General features: G+C 35.4%; 1 protein-coding gene across 3 annotated transcripts in view; it reads left to right on the top strand.

The window, feature by feature from the left end:
* The window catches only part of LOC150089005 (transmembrane protein 120A-like), a 118,838-nt gene that overhangs the window by 36,806 nt on the left and 57,615 nt on the right, over nt 1-24,417 (top strand). For all 3 annotated transcript variants that reach the window (XM_090370996.1, XM_090370997.1, XM_090370998.1), the window contains 3 exons: nt 3,163-3,222; nt 10,463-10,555; nt 22,182-22,271. In XM_090370996.1, coding sequence (XP_090227122.1) covers nt 3,163-3,222; nt 10,463-10,555; nt 22,182-22,271 — 243 coding nt within the window. The remainder of the gene's footprint in view (nt 1-3,162; nt 3,223-10,462; nt 10,556-22,181; nt 22,272-24,417) is intronic.

Raw genomic sequence — 24,417 nt, 5'->3', positions numbered from 1 at the left:
GTTGGAAGTTGGCAAAGTCTTAGCATCAAGAACTCTGATTGGATGTCTTAGAAGAGAAATGAAGAGTTGTTTGAGTGCTGTGAAGCTCTTAGCTGCAAGTTGTTCTGTCTGTCTAGGGTTGGGAGCAGGGAGTATTAATGTGTAGCACCACAGAACTCCACAACTTGACACAGGCGCCTCCGTAGCCAGGTGGGAAGGAGCAGCAGTGCATAGCACACTCTTATTGATTAGACCGGGGTTCGAGACCGTCACCACCAAATACGGAAGGTGCGGAAAGGTCAGGGAATGACCACCGCATATCCCGGAGCAATATGGCCTTAGTTGCTAATGCTCCTAAAAACCAAATAACAACAACTTGACACTGGAGACCTTTTGAGGAGAAGGAGGGGCCCATGTATTGGTGGAGGCCTGTCTTCTATAGAAGAGAGCTAGCAATGCTGGGGGAATGGAAGTTGTTGGTGCTTCTATTTAGTGTTTTGGAGAAATAATTCTGTGTATGGTATGTTTCCAGAAAGTCCTTTTTCTTATGATGGTGTGTGACATGCAGGACTTTGGGTTGGAGATGATGCCATGGTCCTGTGTGATTGTTGTTTCATTGTTTGGTTGGAAAACACTCTTGATAAATTACATAACCCTTCTCCCTATGGCACAGTTTTTTTTTTCAGTCTAAATTCTTCCCCCCCCCCCTACCATCTGTGTATAAGGAACACCAATAGAATATTAAGACTCAATGTCAGTATTATATGCTTCCATTGAAAACAAAAATTTATGTACCCAAGTGATATTACCCTAGAATTACTGCTATTCAGTTGCCATTTATCAGCCAGTACAAATAATTTTTCTAAATCTTATTGAATTAGCATATCCTGATTATTTTCGTTTTAATCACCCTGGGAATCACCTTTGTGTAATCAACAAACTTGAACATTAAACATGAAATACCTACACCAGTATCATTTGTGAATATTAGAAATAGTAAGGGGGACCTAGCACTGAATCCATTAGGACCTCATTTATAAATTAGTTATGAGTGGAGTCCCATAAAGAGCAGTGCCTATTTAAATACTGTCTCCTGCCATTTAGGCGCCTCCGTAGCCAGGTGGGCAGGAGCAGCAGTGCGTAGCACACGCTTCTTGATTAGACCGGGGTTCGAGCCCGTGAACACCAAATACGGAGGATGCGGAAAGGTCAGGGAATGACCACCGCATATCCCCCAGAGCAATATGGCCTTAGTTGCTAATGCTCCTAAAAACCAAAACAACAACAACCTACCACTTAATAATCCCTTTATTCACGATAGTAACTTGTTCCAATGCTACATTTTTCCGAATGGATAAGCTGTAGTAAGAGATAAAATAAGAACTTAATCTTTTATTTTTAAGTTTGGTGATGTGAAATGAACATTAACTGTTATTTATTTATTTATTTTTTCATTTCTTTTGCTGTTTTAATTAAAGAGTATTAAGTAACTTTTACAAAAATTTCTTAGAAATAATCATATTAATCACTGTGTAGTAAATATTGCTTTATAAGTTTGCTTTCTTGCATCGTATGCCACCACCACCACCACTACTACTACTATTGATAATAATACAGTATAATATTTATTAGTGTTCATCAAGTACCTTACATCAAAAACTCATTAAGGATTATAGAATCCTTAACAACAAGTTATTGTTATACAGTTGCTCAAACACAAATTTGATTATACAGTTCTCAATCCCACTTCCTAAAAAAAAAAAAAAAAAAAAAAAAAAAAAGGAAGGAGGAAGAAAGATCACGAATTAGTTGATTCCACCAAATAAAGAAAGAGATCAAGTTACAATTAAAATTCTAATGGTAACTCATTGAATATAAAAATATTCATAAATAAAATTTCATCTGAGTGTCAGTGATTGCCTAATCTTAAATTCCAACTTTGACAAACAATTATTTATAATGTAATAAGGATGTCTTGTTCCATATTTATTTAATGGGTTTGGAAGCCCTTGTGTGACATAAACTGTAATTTGTTGCTTCTAGCAAATTATTAACTAATAATTTCTGAGTAGGAAACAGTATCTTATATTGCAATAAAACACCTTTCCTTTTGTTAATGTCATTCCATATATCACTTCCAATAATTGGTTTTAGTATTCTTTGTATAATTTTATTCAACATAAGTAATTCAGATGTATTGGATTTTGCCCAAATATTTACAGCATAATTTAGAACTGAATCAACCAGTGAAAAATATATAGACACGCTTGTTGCTAAAGTAAATTTATATCTAATATGGTAAAAGAAAAATAGAGAAAATATTATCTTACTGATAAAATAATTAATATGTATTCCAGTTAAGAGAATGATCAGTGATAATCCAAGATATATATATATATATATATATATATATATATATATATGAAAAAGTAAACTGCCGCCATTATCAATCCATTGCAGGATGGAAGCCTCCTCAGCAATTCATGTTGAGGGAAATGGACCATAATATGCCACACTGGTCCAGTGCAGGTTGGCAGATCTGACCATATTTAGCAGTCAGTGGCTTGAACACCGGTCTATTTAAAGAGCATGTGCTGCTGCACTCCCGCTCCTGATCACTCAGCTATGGAGGCCTCTACTGAGAGACAGTTTTAATAAGTTGGCAAGAACATGATTCAAAGTCATTCTTATCTAAGCAACTGTGAATAATAATAATTGGTTTATTGTTTTATTAGTAATTGTTCTAAAATTGTTTTATTAGTACTAAAATGATGCTAGTAAACTTCATTAGAATTGAAGATAACATTTGAACTGAACAACAGCCTTAAAATTTTTATTTAAATGCACATATTTCAACCTGTATTTTGTGCTGAATATGCAATTCATTTGTTGCAATCCATTTACTGACACAGTTTTACTAAACATTGCATTAGCCACAATTTCAGTTATTGCTTGCTGTTTATCTCTCTTTACTGCAACATGTACTTGCTTGAAGATTTATTTGAAAATAACACGCATAATAATAATAACTAGCCTTAAGATTATATATTGGTGGTTGTTAAACTTGAATTTTTTAGCATTGGGCAAAATGTTGTGCAGTGAATTACACACTGTTTTTATCTTGTTCATTAATGTATTATTTTTTAGCAGAGTATTATTTTATTTTATTCATCTTTATTTCAGGTTATATCTCAGGATAATACTTGGAGGAATAAATGTAACACTCATGAATAAAGAAGACAAGTAGGTTGAAACTAAGTGTACCTAAGCAATAGTAAGCATTTTATTTATTTAAACTTTTATCTTTAATCATACCAGGATGTCAAATAGATTAGCCATAACTGCTAATCATGAGAATGACCGTTTCCTCCCAATAAAGTTTTTTTTCATTGTTTTTATAAGAAAAGCACTTGATTCCCTCTCCCACCTAGCCTGTGTCTGTTCCTTAAGTTATTTGGGGTTGAGTTGGATTTTTTTTGTTCTTTTATTTTTCATAATTTCAGATATTTGTTTGTAAATATTTTTCCCTCCCTTTTTGTTTTCCTAACCTGTAACTGATGAATTGCACAAAATTTCATTTTATGTCAGTTATTTTTGTTCTGCAGTTTGAAAAATTCACCAAATTGTTTGCATTTTCCATCATTTGGAATACTCATATACTCATACGAGTATGAGGATATGAAATTATCATTAAAATTTACAATAATTAATTCCATTATTGTATTAAAGCATTCAGATTTGTTATTCTGCTGTGTTGATTCTTTTTGTGGAATTTGAACATGCCATTCAGTCTTCAAAGTTTTAATTATGCCCTTTGCCATCCTTTCTTCATAAATGCATGAGAAATCTAGCTTAAAAAAAATTGGAAAGAAATTTGTTCGCTGTTTGTGAGTTTTCAACTAGCTCTCAGTGTTTCTGTTGAATATTTGTTTGCTTGTAATACTTGCACCATTTATGGTGCGTGCGCGCGCGCGCGCGCACACACACACACACACACACACACACACACACACACACACACACAAGAAAGCAAGAGAGAACGAGCTTGCATATCAAGAAAATATAAAGGTGTTTGTTATTAGAAAGCAAATAACTAGACAACTGTTTGCTTCAATTAAAACATGTTACAAAAAATTTCCATATAAATTATTACTCTGAAATATAAAAGAAGAGCAAGCAAATAGTGTTAATATAAATTAATATATATATATTTTTTTTTGTTGCATCATATAAATACAAGGTATTTTGCCTCTAATAGTAATACAATTTGTTTGCCTATCATCATCATCATCATCATCAGCCATTTTCAATCCACTGCAGGATGAAGGCCTCTCCAGCAACTTTCCAGTTCCTTCTGTTTTGAGCACTGGCCATCCATTTACTACCCAAAAACTCATGAATTTCATCTATCCATCTCCGCCTTTGTTTTCCAGGTTTTCTTCTAGCTCCTCTTGGGTACCATTCTGTTATTTTCTTAGTCCATCTGTCATCATGTCTTCGAGCTATGTGTCCTGCCCAAGACCATTTTAGTTCTTTAGTTTTGATAAGAATGTCCTTTACTTGAGTTTGTTGCCTAATCCATGTGTTTCTCTTCTTATCTAACAGTCTGATTCCCAATATAATTCGTTCCATTCTTCGCTGTGTAGTTCTCAGCTTCTCTTCCATTCTTTTGGTGAGTGCCCAAGTTTCACTTCCATAAGTCATGGTGGGGGGGAGTATACATTGATTCATTATTTTACGTTTCAGACAAACTGGGATATTGCTTTTCAGTATGTGACTATATTTCCTGAATGCTATCCATCCAAAATTTATTCTTCTCTTGACTTCCAGCCATTTATCATTATTACAGCTAATAACTTGTCCCAGATAAGTATGTGACTCCACCTTTTCAATTACTGCTCCTTCAATCATTATTTCCCTTTCCGTGGCATACTTGTTCATCATTACTTTTGTTTTAGCCATATTCATCTTTAGTCCCAAATCCTTACTAACTGTGCATAACTGATTAAGATTTTCCTCTAATTCTTTGGGATCGTGGCTTATGACCACAATGTCATCTGCAAATCGTAAATGGTTTAGGTACAGCTTCGGAGATATTGTATCTCCTTGTCGAACTCCTTTCTTGATTTTAAATTTCCTACTGTCTTTGTCTAGTCTAATAAAGGATGTAGCACTCTCATATATTTTCTTCAAAATCATAATATATGGAGTATCTATGCCTTGTCTTTCCAGTGCCCGAAACATTGCCTTATGCTGTATGGAGTCAAATGCCTTTTCATAATCCACAAATGCCAGGCATAATGGTGTTTTATATTCATTTGCTTTCTCCATTAGCTGTGATATTACGTGAAGGTGATCCATAGTTGAGAATCCTGTCCTAAAGCCAGCTTGCTCTTTCGGCTGATTCTCATCAAGTATTCTTTCTAATCTGTTAGTAATGACCCTTGTGAACAACTTGTAGATGTGGGATAACAAGCTAATTGGTCTATAATTTCCAATTTCTGATTTATCTCCTTTCTTATGCAGCAAAACTATGATTGCATTATTCCACTGCTTAGGCATCACACCTTTTCTTATGCACTTTGTGAAGAGCCTTGCCAGTTTTTGTGTTATGTCTCTTCCTCCCAATTTTAACAACTCTACAGTAACTTCATCTTCCCCCGGGGCTTTCCGATTCTTCATTTTCTTCAATGCATGTTCTACCTCATCAGGAAGAATATCGGGTATGTCGTATGTGTTGCTACTTTGCAATCCATCTTCCCCACTGGTGGTATCATTCCCTCGCTCCTTGTATAATTCTCTATAATAGTCTTCTGCTATTTGAATTATGCCTTCTCTGCTGTTTATAAGTACACCATCGCTATTCTTCAGTTTCAGTATCATTTGTCTTTCTGTATTACTGCTCATGGCTGCTGATTTAAATCCTTTGTTTTCCCTTAATGCTTGTTCTACTTTTCTTGTGTTAAATCTTCTTATGTCCTCTCTGAGTCTTTCTAATGGCTTTGCATAACTCAGTATACTCAATTTTCTCCCCGTCAGTGTTTTTCTTGCTCTTCATTTGTCGTCTTCGGTTCATCATGACAAATGTTTCTTGACTAATTTTTTCTTCTTTGGATTTCTTTTTCCCTATAGGTTTCTTGAGCTTTATCACTTTCAGAAAGTTGTAATATTCCTCGTCGATATCTTGGTCCTGAGCAGTCTGCAGAAGCTCAAACTTGTTGTTAAGTTCCAGTACATACTGCTTTTTCTCCTCCTCTGTTATCTCAAAGACCTTTGTATTATTTACTCGAGTCAGATTTTTCCTTTCCTTTCCTACATTTATATCAAGTGTACATCTTACCATTCTGTGATCACTTCCAACATTTACCTTATTCAGTGGCCGACCGGGCTAGCCGAGTGGGTAAAGTACCTGCCCGGCAACCCAAAGGTCGCGGGTTCGATTCCCGCCTCGGGCTTGGATCAAAGTACTGCAAAAACCTTGGGAGGTGCAATATGGCCACAGAAGCCGATGCGCCAATAACTATCAAATCAAATCAAATCAAAAATCAAACCTTATTCAGGATGGTAACATCATTCACAATATATCTTCTGTTAGTGAGGATGAAGTCGATTTGGATGAAGTTTGCCTATATGAATATTAAAAAGAAAGTTAAGAGTGATTACACTGAGTGATTTTATAAGGGGAAAATTCATACTTGCAATATAACTCTAAAACTCTCACAGAAGAATTGTAAGTTTTGGTTATAATCTTTTCTGAAAGTACCTTAATTGTGCTGAAATTGCAATGACTGGAGTGATGCATTCACTTGTGATTTCAATTGCATTTTATCGAAAAGAAAAAGGATACAGGTACCACAGTAGGAATTGAACTTGTTCAAGATTGAGATCCTCATCCCACTTTGTTACCATGTCTCAAATAGTGGTAAATTCCTCTATTTTGAATTTTCAGACTTTTTTTTTTTTTTTTTTTTTGGCTACAAAAATTAATTTTTTGCTGATTGCTGTATTTGTACAAAACTATAACAGGAAAGAAAGATTTAAGTTAATACCACACATGTGTATGTGGTCTAATGATTTGCTTTAATAACTAAGAATTTTAAACTTTTGCTAAGGATGTAAATATATAAAATTAATTCCTGTAGATTTTTTGTCTGGAATTAAATAGGCATCCCATTTTAGGAGCTTTAATCCATCATAGTTTGGAATATTTGCATATGAAGTCCTGTATATTTATTTCACTTAATAATGTGAAATAAATAATGTCCTTTCTTAATTGTGAAAACTAAAGTCACTAATTTAATAAAGGACATTATTTAGGTAAAATGTTAAATTTAATAAGTTTAAAGAAGATGGTTTTCCATGTAAAAATTATTTTATGTTATTTTAGAGATCAGAAATTGCAAATTTGCGATTCCAAACAGGCTAGTACCTAAGAAAAATTTGGATTGTTTTTGAATTTGTTTGTTGTTTTTGCTGGGTTGAAAATGGGGTTCCCACAACATTTAAGTACACATGTTTGAGGTATCCATTATTGGCTTGATGACAGAATTCCAAACACAAATTCTGAGCTTGCCATTTTTCTGTTTTTATTTAATTGGACTATTCTGATTCAGGAAATAAATTGTTAATCTCTGATATACCAATAAACACCATGAAAAATGTGTTATTCTTCCTGATGATTACATATTAAATTTAGGGTTGCTGATTCTTTGTTTATGTTGATAGTCTTATTGCACACTGTTTATTTTGTAACAGATTTTGCTCTGTCATTCAGTTTTCATGCAAAGTTTACATGTTCAGACAGTTGTAGTGAATATTGTTAATTTATATTATTAATTTGTTAGTAATGATGAATTAATAGAATACAATTAATTCATTAGTTCTATTAATTCATCATTGATAGAACACTAATTCATTAGAAATGTGTACATGTAACTATATAATCCATTTCATTAATTTTGTTGCTTTAATTGATTAAATTTTGTCTGAGCTATAGGGATATTTATTTTAAAAGGATTATTGAGGCATTGCATAAACTTCAGAAAAAAGTAGTTAAGAGTTTTAATTTAAGGTTGCAAATAAATAATATAAATATATTACTGTTTTTTAAGGTGTTCCATGAGCATTGTGTTCTGCAAAATGTTCCACCAAAAATTAGCAGCTTAACTACATTTCAACATTTTAATGTGCTTTGATATACTGAGGCATTTTAACAGACTCAGTATATCTATACTAAAAACAAATTCTCATGATACAACTTATTGAATATTTTATTTCTATTCATGTAAATGAAGGCTTTTTTATTGAGAGTAAATGAACAAAATAAAGTTTATATAAATTTCTGCCAGTTTCTTACTCATTCCAAAACAGATTGAAAAAAATGATCTGTTTTGATTATAATCTCTGGTTGGTATAACTTATGCAGAATTTTCCAACATTCCTTTCTTTTGTTTTGAAGATGGTTTGCATTCCTCAAAACAAAAGCATTTTTTAGTTACCTGTTACTTAAAAGAAATGAGCAGCTCTGAAAATTATGTATATTTTAACATGTTGTAATGAATTCTGTTCATTTTTATATCAGAGAAATAAATTCCTGATCTCAGTGTGTATTTAAGATTGTTTTTGAATGTAAATGCATATTGCTTATTCATTAAACATATATAATTTTATGGAGAACTTTGTTCTGAACTTAATGAAATAAACCATGCATGAATTCATCAATAAAGAAAAAAGGTTCAAGGATTAAATGTTTTTATTTTTTTTGTTTTTGTTGGGCGTAATGCCACTGGTGGTTTGTGTAAATGCCAGAAATGTGTGTGGGGGTGTGTGCATACTATTGTGTGTTGTTCTTTTGGTTACTTGGCTGCAAGGTCCGATTGGGACTTCATGTTGCCTGCCGTAACCACAGGAAGGTGAGCCAGGCAGTCCATCCTCTGATAAAATATGGTTATGTTGCAGGGACAAACTGTAATCTGAAACATTGTTTAGGATTTAAAGTTTCATGAATAGACCACTGAAGGTTTCTTTTATAACAGCCAGTTACATTTCATGTTTAATTACTGTGAATGATTTGAAATTAGAATTGCTTTGAAATATAAATAGAACATTGCTGAGTATAAAATAGCCATGGTGTCTAGGTACTATGCTATTAGTGAGTAAAAAAGAGGTTCAAAGCCATTATTTTGATGGAAGAAGGTTACATATGTGAGGAAACAGCAAAGACTTGAAGATGGTGCAACCAAATTTGATTTGTAAGCTCCTTAACTGCTATCTGATGTGTGTAAATATCATTAGCTAACCTAGCACAGGCTGTATAAAGTGTGCTTCTTCATATATCAGAAGAAGTATTACCAGGTTAATACTACATTTGTTTATTGGAAAATGACCTAATACCAAGTAATGAGTGTCATTTTTATACTCACCTTTGTATGAAAATTGAATAAAAAACATTTTTTTATTCATAAAAAACATGATGGGCACTTTCAGTAGTGTGATTAAAGTCATAATATCTTGACTTACAAAGGAAGACAAGAGGATAAAATGGATGGAACATCTTAAGATGTGATATTGAGTTATCAAACAAAAATTTCAGTTATTTGAATAGAAATTTCAAAAAAGATGTTTATCAAACATTTTAATGTTTTCTTAATCTGCTAGTTTACTGAAACTCTACTATACTGTCTGCTGATTTATACTTTTAATTTTAATTGGAAAAAATGATAAATTTTCCTTTTGGCATCTGTAACAACAGATGCTAAACTGATATTATTTGATGTGTTCCAACTACAAGTCAATAATAAAATAAATCATATACCTGTTTTTAATAAAAATTTCATTATTGTTAGCTCTGAATTTTTAGATGATCATCTGCTTGTATTCATATATGTCTTATTTTAAGTATATTCTGCAGAGATTAAATATGTGAGATTATTTTCCTGTTTGTTAGTATGAAGAAAAAAGTGATTTAAAGTATATTAGATTAGTATATTAAATTGCAGTTGTACATTTCTCCTCAAATGCTTTTGTTGTTGTTGTTATTGTTATTTTGGTTTTTAGGAGCATTAGCAACTAAGGCCATATTGCTCCGGGAATATGCGGTGGTCATTCCCTGACCTTTCCGCATCCTCCGTATTTGGTGGTGACGGGCTCGAACCCCGGTCTAATCAAGAAGCGTGTGCTACGCACTGCTGCTCCTTCCCACCTGGCTACGGAGGCGCCTCAAATGCTTTTAAGAATGTTTCAATTTTGTTTGTATAAGTAAAGCACGATGAACAAGCTGTTGAATTTATCCATAATGTTTATGAATGGATATTATCTAATGTGTATTTAGTGCTAAAAATTAAAATATGGGTTTATTATGAAGTAGAAAATTTTTAAAAGAAATGTTTTGATATTTGTTATTTTAATTAGTAATAGGTTTACATCAAAAATCATTATCTAATTAGAAATTAATGGTTTTTTCCCCCCCTCTCTGGTACTTTAGATTCAAATATAAGGAAGAATATGAAAGATTTAAACTTACTGTGACCACTGTTATTTTGCTGATTTCCATTCAGGGAATATTAATATCCTATAGGTAAAAACATCTTAAGATGAATTTGAGTTTATCAGTAATTTATTTTAATTACTTTTTAATTTCATGTTCAAAACATTTTGGAAGCTGATATTTTGAACCTGAATTTTTAGCAATTGTGTTGTATAGTGCAGTGAATATACACTACAAGAATCCTGTATCTTTTTATATTCATGGTGTGTGAAAGATGTAGGACTTGTCCACATTATTATACAGTAGTAGGACCTTGCTGTTCATACTTTGATCATTCATGGAAACATTTTTCAATTTTTTTTATCAATTTGAATCCATCAAAAAGTTTCCTAATGAAAGGTTCCTAATAACCTCAAGTAGGATTGCCAAAGATGATATTGGTTACACTCTTTTTTTTTTGCTGATGCCAAATAAGCTTGCGTAATATTGCTAATATACTAAACTGAGTAAAATATATTTATTGAAACAGTCTTGAAATTGCATAAAGCAGACTTGGAGCCAGCAGGACTATGCAGAGTCTATAACCTCCTGTTGCCTATTTGGCAGAAGAGATATAGATTAAATGCAGGATTAAATTTATTTCTCTACTTCTGCTGTGAGTATCAGCCTTCTTTCATATATATTTGCTGAAAATTGTAGTTTACAGTCTACATAAATTTAAGTCCATTGTCAACACTACTTCTGTGTGATCATTATGGGTAGGCGCACAAGCTCCTTTCATTTCTCACTTCATCCACTGTACTGCATTACCATAAATATCAACGACCTTTTGACATTTGTGTAAAAAAATTCAACTAAAGGACGCTCTTAGTTGTAAAACAAGCAGGGGACCCTTCTAGAGAAAATATATGAAATGAAGAGAAAATGTAAATGGCAATTTTAGTAATAAAATATGTATTTACACAAAAAAATTTTCTTGTTTACAGCATGGCATGCTAAAGGTTTGCATTTTGCTCTAGCATTGTCATATGCTAGAACAAAATGCACACAAATACAATGGGCCCCCCCACTTTACGATATTAATCTGTTCCAGAGACAACATCATATCGTAATGTGAACCCAATAATACACTTTTTTGGTAATTTGTTTCAACACCTCAGAAGTTAATTTTTGCTATTTAACTGAGCTATTTATCTCTCTAAAAGCTCATTTTTATAATGGAAATTGTACATATTGATTAAAAGTAATATATTGATTTAAGCACAACACAAAAAATTGCTTCGACTAAAGGATGCAAAAACAAAACACGTGGCCAACACATTTACAAACATTGCTATTGGCTGAGAGGAAGGACTACGTGGTCCCCTTGGAGACAATCGTCAGTCCATCCCACTGTAAAGTGAAACAAGTAGGTGCCAGTTAATGCGATCACTGGTTAGTGGAATCAGCCACTTTAATTTCAAAAAAACCAATTCAAATCATTAAAATGCACTACACTTTCATTGCTATCATATGTTCAGTTATAAGAATCAATTTTGAATGCCTTTGTGATATTTTTCTAAAGCTCATTTCTGGAGGTCACTACTATAAAAGTAATTTGCAGTTCCTGGTTTATTGAGCTTTTCTGTTAGTGCAATCTTTTATAAACGGGCAATAAACTCTATCTTATTGCATTTGCGATAATACTGATAGCTGGAATTCTGTGGGCTTTTACATTATTATGGTGAAATATGTTCTCCTTCCATGAAATCTTCAATCATATAAAAAAACATAAATTTTCAGAATCTTCTCTTCATTCCTATTTTTTAAGCTTTGTAAACTTGTTACTCCATGTCTCACTTTCTCGTATTGTGTTAGTTGCAATTTGTGTGTGCTGTGTTCTTTGTTATTGATTGCTTATCTCTTTTACTGTTTTAAATTTTATAACCCCCTCCCCACCAAAAAAAAAAATCTCAGTGATCAGAAATATCAACTAGTTATTATACAGTACATATTGATTAAGCTATGTATGTAAGTGTAAATTTATTTTTATTTTGTTAATTGGTAATATGATGAAGTGTATGTTGGTGATCTTTACTTTTATAGCCCGTGGATAATATTCCTCCTATTTTTACTTATTAGAATTGCCGTTTAATAGAATTAAAATTCAATTCGTAAATGTGATCACAATGACTGGCACTTGCCACATATCGTATAGTGAATGTTATTTTATTATGAAGAAGAACCCACCATAAGGTGATTTGATCATACAGTGAAACAATCATAAAGCGGGCCCCACTGTACAAATACAAAAAAATACAATTCGGTGTAATATGCCGAACTATATTACATTGAATTGTCTTGGTTCAATTTTTATATTAATGATTGTTATTGTATTTTCGCTGTATTTCAACTCTAATATTATTATTAGTTTGAATCCATCAAAATTTTAATTTATTATATAAATACTTTTGTTTTTGTTATTCTTGTTTTATTGTTCAGTTGTAATAGAAAATTTTTTGCCTTACTGAGACAGCAACTTGCAACGGTAATGATAGCCCACAAAAAAAAAAAAAAAAAAATCCTATAATAAAAGATGTTGAAGAGGCATTATCATATTGCAAAAAATTAAAGTTCACATGTAAATGATGAAATTATACAACATTTTTGTACCAATAATAATAATTATAAAAATTTTTTTTCTCCTTAATGGGATTTTTTTCCACCTGTGATGGGTTCTGATGCAAAGTGCATGGGGTGGTTGGTTGTGTCCAGTTAATATTATTATTATTACTGTTGGTCGAGGAACTCTCCTACTATCCTACAAGTGTTCAGGATTGCGACTTTCTGGAGTTCCAAGTAAGTATTCTCTGAAAGGCCTATTGCTGCTAAGTTCTTATTGGCTCTTTGGCACCATCTGAATTGTTAACACAGTGATTGAATTTGTTACTTGCCCCATATACCACATTCCTTTGACTTCCTCCTTAGGTCTGTGTATTTCCTGATCTTTTCCTCATAGGTTTTCTGGAGGTTGCTGGTGTTCAACACTGCTACATAGATCAGGTGGGTAGCTATTTCCTTCTTGTTTTGTTTTGCAAGATTGCCTTGTTCGTTATCATGTCACGGTCTCAGTATAGTTTGCGAATAGGGGTCTCTAGTACAGCATGAGGTTCATACTTGTAATGCAGTACACTTTCTTTGATCAACTAATATTTTTGCATTAGCTTTCAATGTATTATCATGGTGACCTGGTCATGTCTGAGCGTGTACATCAACTAGGTGATAACCCTGCATTCCACAGTGATGTGCTGAATTGTTTCTGGGGCCAGGTGGCATCATCGACATGTGTCATCTGTCACTCCAGGATCCTTGGCAATATATTTCCTGTAGTTCCTAGCGTTGATTACTTGGTCTCGGATGGCCAGCACGAATCCTTTGGTCTCAGGGAAGAACTGAGCCATTTCTGAGCCATGTGTTGGAGACTATCTTATCTATGTGGTCTTGATGGTTATTGTAGTCTCTGCCTCTTCTTTTGTTCAGTAGGGTCAGTCAATCCCCTCCCCCCTTACGGGCTATGGTCAGTCTCTCGATGGCTCTTAGTCATCATTATCCTGATAGATCTCATAATCTCCTCCAGCTCAGTATTGGTTCAATCTATGATCCCAAAGGAGTATGTTAGTACTGCGATTGTGTTTATGGCTGTGACTATGTTCCCACCATTCAGCTGATTTTAGCAGGCTTAGTCTCTGACAAATGATATTTCTCAGTCAGGTGGCCCTTTATCTCCTTGTGTTCTAACTGATGAGCCTACATCATCCCCAGATATTTGTAGATCTCTCCCTCTGTTATGGCTTCAATCTCTTCACTGTTCTTCAGCTGGTAGTTTCAGCCAACTGGATGTCCTTTGTGCACCCATTAGTCTTGTATTTGTATAGGCCAAATTGCATCCTGATGTCAGTGCTGAACTCTCTGGTGATCTGGAGTAGCTGTTGGACTTTATTCTTGGTTTCAGCATAGTGTACAGGTTCTTCCTTTGTTCTTTTAAGGTATATCTGTACTTGTTGTTGTTCTCTTTCCTCTGTTCTTTTAAGGTATATCTGTACTCTGTTCTTTTAAGGTACAGTAATACCCCGACTTACGCGAACTCGGAGTTACGCGGTTCTTGATTTTTTCGTTTGGCAACACTGCCGCCCATTATCTTCAAGGTCGTTTTTCATATGTTATCGATATACGGTGCGACGGCGGAGAGTGAGAGCGAAAGATGAACAAAATTCAACTTTGCTGCGCATGAGCTGCATATACAAGAATTTGTATTCCAACTGTCATATTTATATGTATGCGTTCGAATTCGTGCTCAACTTTTGTTGGAAATTGCATCGTTTTCACGAGAGAAATGGATCGCGTCGGTCAAGCCATATACAATCAGTCCTCGTATAACACGTGTTTACACTACACGAATTCGATCATACACGATTTATAAATACGGTAACGATATCTTATAATATAACACGAACCGAATTGGCTTATGCACGATTCGCCTTTGTATTTACAAGAAATGGCACAGTCGAACGCAGAATCACCCCAACTGAACGCAACACGATAGGAATGAAGAGAAGATTCTGAAAATGTATTTATGGTTTTTATATCAGTGAAGGGGAAACACATTTCACCATAATAACGTGAAAACCAACACAATTCCAGCTATCAGTATGCAATTAGATCGAGTTTACTACCAGTTTATAACAGATTCCACTAGCAGAAACGCAACTGGATTTTTATTGTTTTATGGTAGTAACCCCTAGAAATGTGAGGTGTTAATAGTGTATCTCTGCCTTTATGGTGTTGTTTATTCAGTTGCTACATGCGCGCAGCTTTGTTTATGTGTATCAAGCGTGCCTCCTCGTTTCGTAATTGTGCTTTATTCCCTAAAAATGAGTAAAATACTTAAAAGGTGTGAAAAGGAAGCGTACTGGTGGAGACACTGCAAATTCAGAGAGAAAAAGAAAAGCAATTATCGATAAACAGAGGCGGACTGGGTCAAAAATTCTTACCCGGGAAAATATAAAGTGGCCTCATACTATGGTTTATGGCCAAAATCACACCGGCCTACCGGGGTTTCCCCGGCAAGGCTTATGGCCAGTCCGCCTCTGTCGATAGCGAAAAAATATGAAATTGTGAAACGCTTTGAGCGAAATGAAAGACCATGTGATATTGCAAGAGCTACAGGCCTAAATGAGGCAACGGAGAAAAGCACATGACAATTGCAAACTTGACAGAAGGTCTCAGCTCAATTGAAAAGGGCTTAAAAATTTTAGAAAACATAGACTCCAACGAAGAACGCGTTATAGCTACAAAGCAAGGAATAAAAAAATTATTAGCTTGCTACGAAGAAATTCTGCGTGAAAAAAAGAAGGCGCTGTGTTGTCAGACGAATTTGTTAGATTTTATGAAGCCATCGACATCGGAATAACTTTTTTAAGTAAGTCATTTATTTTTTAATACATATTTTGTATTAATATGTATAAAGAACTGCAATTTTATTAATATTTTTCTTCTAAACTAGTTTTTAGTCCTTGGTCCCAATAAAACAAAATTTACATGTATTTATATGCAAAGTTGTACCCCGACTTACGCGAATTCGACTTAAGCGATTTTCGTCGGACCCACCTATCGCGTAACTTCGGGGTATTACTGTATATCTGTACTCTGTTCTTTTAAGGTATATCTGTATTTGTTGTTGTTCTCTTTCCTCTGTTCTTTTAAGGTATATCTGTACTTGAACCAATGTGGGCTCAGAGCATCTCCCTGGAAGATTCCTCTTCTGATGGGGATTGGCCTGGTTGTAATGTTCTTGACCTTGATAGTGATCCTCCATTTTGCCATGGTTGCTTCTGGAAAGTCTGTCAGTGTCTGATTGACTTTGTAGATCTTCAGTGTCTCTATCTGCCATCTATGTGGCATGAAGTTGAAGGCCTTGCAGTAGTCGAAGTAGGCCATGTACAGGTAGTGGTGCTTCTTGTAGGCTTGCTCCATAACTGCCACATTGGTGGTCAGTTGCTGCTTGTATCCTTTGCTCATATGCTTATAACCCTTCTGCTGCTTGTCCATGTTCTGGCTCTCCAAGTAGTCTGATATGCAGTGGTCAGTATCTTGTACATTGTTTAGAGACAGGTGATTGGTCTGTACTTTGCTGGGTTTGTGGTACCTTTGTCCTTAGCCTTCAGGTAGATGATCCCTTGAGTCATAGACTGGGATTGTGTCATGGTGTCTTATTATCGTGTGTGTGCGCGCAGCTGAACTTCTTGTACTGGTAGTTTTGAATGTTATCTATTCTTGGAGTTTGCCAGTTGTGGGACTTCCTGATTGAACATTGTAACTTCTTCCTCTTGAATCTCTCATTCTGTCATCTCTTGCACATCCTTGGTTTTCTTCTGTTGTAGGTCTATCCGGGGGGGAATGCCATTATGGCTAATTTGTCATTCCACAGGTTATCCACAAAACTCTTCTGGTTGGGGAGGTCCATTGCCCCCTTCTCCTGTTGTCCAGTGTTCCTGTAGAAGGCCCTCTGGTTTTCGTCAAATATCCATTTGTTTTCCTCTGGGCACTCTACCATATCAGTGAAGTCTCTTACTGAGTGCAAGGAGGTTCTGCTTAAGAGTGTCCAGGTATTCTTTGATCCGCTAATTATGGCTCTCATGTTTGCTGTGGATGTTGTCGTCCTTCTTAAGGATGATCTTCACTTTTCCAATCACTTCTTACTTCTGTTACCCTGTTGGTACTGGATCAGTTGCCCAATCTTCACTCTCAGCTCTTCTGTCTTGTGCTGTAGCCTTCTTTCCCAGGCTGGTAGTTCCTTGTCTTTGTGTTTTGTTTTCTGTTAATCTCTGGTTTCTCTTCCGTTCATCCTTGGGGCTGCTACAGTGGCACAGTAAATGGCTGTGTATCTAGGTGTTACTTCATTGTTTTTGCGGTAGTCTGGTATTTTTCACCAATTGAGTTGGTCTGTGACTTGCCACAGGATTCTGCTGGGTCTCTGTTTCGAGATGGTGTGGAACTTTGTGGGATCCATGCCCTTGAGTTCTGGAGCCTTCTTCCACTTTTCTATTCTGGATATCGCAACCTTGTCTGTTTCCACTTTGACTGCCCTGGGTTGTGGTTGTTGTACTTGGTGTTCCTCCTCCAGTTTTAGTTTGGTTGTACTTGTGTTCTTTGTAGTTGATCATTCATATACTGCTTGGTTTTTTTTTCTAAGGTTGAAGGCGCTATTAGGTTCTTCATGATGATGGTCTGCTATTTGCTGTTCGGCGACCTGAACAGTTGGGAACCATTCCAACCACTTGTGTTTGGAATTGTTCCCAACTCTTTTATCTTATACATTGCCATGTCAGTCTCTGTCTTCATTACTTCATAGTATGCTTGTGTAATGAATGTATTCATTTCGATTCTTCATTTCATGAGTTGACTTACTTTCCTTTCCTGGTTGGTCACTAGCGCAGTTGCACAGGAAGCACTTCCAGTTGGTTGGGCTAGATGGTCTTGTCCTCCCCTTGTGGTAGCCACTTGCCACTATCCTCCTTGGGAGACTTTCCTCCACTTTTTGAACCTACCCCTTTGCCTAAGGCCTGAATGAGAGTAACTTTATTCTGCACCACACTCAATGCAGTATATTCAATATTTCTACTTTCCATCTTCATCCATCTGTGGAGGTGGAATTGTTTAGCTTTGGCTGTTGCATCAGGTGGTGGGTGGTAGTTATTGGGAGCAACACTAGATGGCACCACTGTTTCAGCTGTCACTTTGATCTTAGAGGAGGTAGATCTGATGAAGTGACTTTTGCAAATTTTTTTTTTTTGTATTGGAATTCAAACTCAGGTCCATGATATTGCTGGTCCAGCATTGTAACTACTGGAATAATTGTGCTCCCCTATAATAATAATAATGCTATTTTTTTTATGACACCTTCAAATATGAAAAGTATTAGAATTTGTAGTACTAGTACTGTGTGTGTGGGTTGACACAGTGCAGAAGACAGAAAATACTTGTTGATATTAGATTTGAATTTCTGAAGATTGTAATTTTTTTGGAAATACATTTGAAGAAAGGTTGGTCTAGAAAACAGAAGTAGAAGGATAAATGAGGAAGAGGAAAAGTTGATTGTCAGTTTGGAGTTGGACAGTGAATGGATACTGACTGCTTGTAGCATGTATACAGTCTCTTCTTTGGAAGGGTGTTACAGATGCCAATCCAGAAGATCAGAACATGTGGAAGTATCTATAGTAAAAGCATGCAGTAGAAACTGAATGGCTGAGGCAATAGTTGAGAGACTTTGTAAGAATTAATTAATGATTGCCCTTGTTTGGATGGAGTCAAGAAGCTTGTGGGAGGTTTTGGGGGCACCACCCCCAGATGTGGGAACAGTATTCCATGGTAGACAGAAGACAGAAAATACTTGTTGATATTAGATTTGAATTTCTGAAGATTAATTTTTGTATGTGAGTAGTTGTTTAGAGGAAAAGTAATGCCTAGAGCTAAAAAAGAAAACCCAGTTTTTTTGATTTAGAGCAAGGGTTCCCAACCTTTCATTGCTTGTGGACCCCCCCTGAGTCCTAACTTTACGTATGTGGACCTCCATATACGCATATGTAAATTCCTAAATGAAATATTTATTTGTAGGTTAGTAAAAGCTAATATTAAACAATTCCAATATAATATAAAAAATGTAAATTACAAATTTTGAAAATTGAAACATATTTTTACTTGTAATGACAGAATTAGTAAAAAAAAAATTTTAAAAAATATTATTTCAAACAACATATATAAATTTATTCCTAAGCTATTAAATAGGATCCCATTAAATAGGCCCTACTAATCAGATCCTTGTAGCTGATGTTTCGATTTTAGCAGCATTTTAACATCTGGCTCCAATTTTGTGAGAGTCAGATGAAGATCACCTCTTTTTGCTATATCAAGTTGATTACGATTTTTTGTTAACAACTGTGTTACACGACTAAAGCCAGATTCCACAAGATAAGATGATGGGAAAACAATGACGTACATTTTAGCTTTCTCCCATAAAAGCAGATATTTACATGCAATGTCACTATTCTTCCATACATCATGCTTTCCTTTTTTGAATAGACTTCCGACTGTCTCATCAGACTGCAATTCAACAAGTTCCTCTTAAATCAATTTCAACGTCAGCAACATTTATCTCAAATGGAATCCGCATCCAATCTGGGATGTTCAGTTCTAGTAGGTCCTTGAACCGAACTCGCATGTATTCATAAATTTTTTTTAAATGATCAACATACACAACACAATCATCATATTTTAAATCACTGCTAACTGAAGCAAGGTTTGGAAACTGGTCAAACGCACTGTGTGAGATATTAAGACTGTACAGTTTGAGTTTTCCTAGGAATGCATTAATGGCTTCTTTGCTAGATATTAAATCACAATTATGTCCTTGCTGCAGCTTATTAAGAGAATTCAGTTTTTCAAACACATCTGAGAGATAAAATATGTCTGTTTTCATGGCAACCAACTGTTTTCCAGTCTCCTTTTTGTTTAGAAATGATACAATACTGTCCCAAAGGACGACAAAGCGATGAAGACAATTGCCTTTAGACAACCATCGCACCTCTGTATGCAGTACAAGACGGTCAAATCCTTCTTCATTTTCATCACAAAATTTGCGAAAGAGATAATCTTGAAGAGCATTAGCCTTAGTGAGGTTGACAGCTTTTATTACAAGAGTTAAGGCTTCATGAAGACGTCCACTCAATCTCTACGCCACCAGATGTTGGCAGGGGCACCTCTGTGGGCAGAAGCAGCAGCAGCAGTGCGTAGCACACACTTCTTGATTAGACCAGGGTTCAAGCCTGTCACCACCAAATATGGATGATGCTGAAAGGTCAGGGAATGACCTCTGCATATTCCCGGAGCAATATGGCCTTAGTTGCTAATGCTCCTAAAAACCAAATAACAAACAAACAGATGTTGGCAGTGAATCACGCAATGTATGCAAAATACTTTTGGCAATGCATTTTTTAAATGAGTGATAAACCCTCTGTACCTACTGATCATGGAAGGAGCGCCATCAGTAGCACAAGCCATTAAATTTTCGAGTGGAATATTTTTTTTCTCTAAAATAAGACTGGACTTCCTTAAATATTGTTTCACCTTTAGTATCTGTTTTGATTTGAGGAATCTTGCAAAAAGCATTTCCTCTGAGTTGATTATCACCCATATATCTTACATATGTCAATAAAAGTGCTTCATTGCCCATCAAAGTTGATTCATCGAGTTGCATTGCAAACTGTTTCATTCGTAATTGAGCAATAAGTTGATTTTCTACATCTTCAGACATTTCATCAATGCGTCTGGATATTGTGTTATTGCTCAAAGGAAGGTTATCGGTAATTTCACATGCATTGTTTTTAACATTGTTGAAATTACAACTGATATCGAAGGCAAGATGACAGTTTCACCAATGCTATGTTGCTTTCCAGATTTTGCTATCATTTTGCTGATTTCATATGATGCTAATATACCGCTATCTTTATTGCTTTCTTGTTTACTAAAATCTGATCCAATTTGTTTCTTTCTTGAAAATTGTCTCGTAGTTTTCAGAAATACTCCACTGGTTTATTTTACTTTTCACTGTGCCTTGTCTCCAAATGGTGACGAAGCTTACTTGGCTTCATGCTATCATTAGACAGCACAGTCATACATATAAGACACATTGGTTTTGTGATATTCTCTGGTGATTCAATAAAACCATACGACAGATATTCAGTCAAATATTGTCTTGTTTCCTTCTTTGCATGAGCCATGGGTAATCTGAAAACAATAATAATATTATTAACCTCAAATATTTAATGTTGGAAATGCTTGTAGGTACTAATGGATATATAGTTCACTAGAACAATAACTTTCAATAACACAAATAATAGATTTCACCATGAAATCTATTGTTTACTCACTATAGAATGAAATGACCGCCTCTGACTGACTGACTCTTTCTAGATTAGTCGGTGCTTAAATAATGTTTTCTTCTTCGAGAATTTTCTATGGAAAGAAATTTTTTATTTATTTATTTTTTTTTTTTGCGTCAACTAAAGAATGTTCCAGAAAATACGAGTATCTTCTAACTGAGAATTTCTGGACTTTTCTATGACATTAGTTTATTTTCTTATTATTGTTATTTAACAAATTATTTTATTTATAATATTTTATCATGAACCTCTTAGCTCATATCATGGACCCCCGAAATACAATTTTTTTTCTTGTGGACCCCCTCAAAGCTTCTATGGTCCTTTGGGGTACATGTGGACCCCGGTTGGGAAACGCTGATTTAGAGGAAGCACTAATTGTGACGTGATATGCTTATACTAAGAGAGATTAGAAGTTAAGATAATCCCTAATGAAATATGTGATCTTGTCTAGAAATCTGAGTGTTATCAAAGAATATATGCATGGAGCAGTAGACTCCTATTTGCAAGAAATAAGACCGGACTGATTTTTAATTATGATGGCCATTTTCTAAAATGTTCTTACTATGTTTAATTTCCAGTTTGGTGTATTTAGCAGTGATGGGTTGTTTAATAAATTAATATAACTTCTTAAAGCTATTATTAACAATTCTATTTTATTTTATTATTTATTTTTTTTTCATTTATAAAAATTTCATACTACATTTTTATCTGTTTTACTAATTTTAAAAATGTTTCTTTAGAGTGCTGGATGCTGTTCTTCATTTTCTTATGGTATGGTACTACTGCACTCTGACTATAAGAGAAAGCATATTAGTTGTTAATGGCTCACGGTAAGTTCATTTTAATGAGGATATAATGTGTTTTAGTTTCTCGCATTATCTTTGGTTTTAATTTTACCAGTTCCTGCTTTATTAAATTTCTTTATTTATCTCTAATCCTTAATCCATCTCCATGATTGTCTGTTACTAAAATTAAAGATTGCATTATATCACCTTTTAATGTTCCTCAAAAGCATGTAACACCAAATGACAAATTTTGATGTAGTGGTAAGAACCATTAATGCATTTATTTGGCAATGCAGGAAGCTGCCTCTTATTGCAAGGAACACACACACACACACACACACACACACACACACACACACACACACACACACACACACACACAGTACTGCCAAAAATACTGTCACATGTGTTACTGCATGTAATCACAAAATAAAAAGACACAGGAACTCAAACTCTCTGGGTTTATTCTTGAACACTCAACAAATGAAGCAACACAACACTAGTTCAAAATACCCCCCTTGTTTTTTTACACAAGATCTCAAATGTTCTGGCCATTCATCAATAGAAGTACGTACAACATCCAGCGGGAAATTGGCCACAGCATGTTCCAGTGATCTCTTCAGGCTCTCCAATGTGGCATGCCTTTTACCACAGACCAATCCTTCCAAAATAGCCCACAAACGGTAATCAAGTGGATTAAGATCTGGGCTTGCAGGAGGCCATTCGGCATGCTTGATGAACTCAGGCACATTCTCTGTCAGCCATGTTTGGGTGATCTTTGCCTTGTAGGTAGGTTCTGAGTCCTGTTGGAAGATCCAGTGGTGCCCATTGAAGAGAGTCTGATTGAGGGGTCTCACACATGAGGGGTAGGCGCCTCCGTAGCCAGGTGGGAAGGAGCAGCAGTGCGTAGCACACGCTTCTTGATTAGACCGGGGTTCGAGCCCGTCACCACCAAATACGGAGGATGCGGAAAGGTCAGGGAATGACCACCGCATATTCCCGGAGCAATATGGCCTTAGTTGCTAATGCTCCTAAAAACCAAAATAACAATAACAACAATAACATGAGGGGTACACCCTTGCACTGGTTTTCATCCCCTGAACACAAAAATGCATCTTTGTTACACCTTGGTAGGAGACTCTCCACCAAACCATCACTGATGCTGGATGATGACCCCTTTTTGTGTACCGATGCTGCAGTGCCTCTGATCTTTTTTTGCCTCTGTTCCATCACAGCTGGAGTTAGTAACTGTCCTGTTCTCCTGCGGTAGGCACTCATTCCTAGATCACTTTTGATTATGCGTGATCGATTTTGGTGATATTCACATTTCTCTGGACATGATTTTCTGTTTTTGTAGGGGATTCCTTCGAATTCTGTTCTCCACCACCTTGAAAGCTGCAAGGGCCCTCACAGTTCTTGGGTGGCCGGACCTGGGTCTATCATCAATTCTGTTGTTCGTTGTACCTATCAATTGCCCTGTAGACAAATCTTCGGCTTATTCCAAGTGGTTTCAGAAGTTTGAAAATTGTAAGTGCATCATGTGCTGCCTTATGAAGAACTATGACAGTAGTCCTGCTTTCTTTATCTCCCCATTCCATTTTCACTAGCTTCCTTTACTAGTTGATGATACCTGTTAAAGAAAACCATACATTAGTACAGTCAGTCCTCGTAAAGCACGATAGTTGTGTTCCTAGACACCCTCGTGCAATGCAAAATCGTGCAATATGAACAACAGGCCCTATGGGAAAAATAGGGTTAGGTGCTGACCACCCAAGATTGAACATACATTTGTAACCAAAACATTACCAAACGCCATAAATAATCGTAATAAAATACGTAAGTATTTTATTACGACTATTACGTAATAAAATATTGCTAATGCCTTTGCTTCTATCATAAGCAAACTTGTTTTTTGTTTGATTTCCTATCCAAACAGATGACAACCGTTCCATCTCTTCCAGTTCTTTGTGTCTTAATCTAATGGATTTTAATTACACTTTGAGTTGTTCCTGCTGTGAAAGTTGTTTTTATTTTCTCTGCATTCTTTGTAATTCTCGGCATTGCCTCATTTAGGTCTGTAGCATGTGCAATATTGTATGGTCTTTCATTTCGCTCAAAGCGTTTCACAATTTCATATTTTTTCTCTGTCGACAGAGGCAGACTGGCCATAAGCCTTACCAGGGGAAACCCC

The sequence above is a fragment of the Mastigoproctus giganteus genome, chromosome 3 (assembly GCF_048544385.1).
Source record: "Mastigoproctus giganteus isolate SK-2022 chromosome 3, ASM4854438v1, whole genome shotgun sequence".
NCBI classification, from domain to species: Eukaryota; Metazoa; Arthropoda; class Arachnida; order Uropygi; family Thelyphonidae; genus Mastigoproctus; species Mastigoproctus giganteus.
This window is presented reverse-complemented; position numbering and strand designations above follow the sequence as displayed.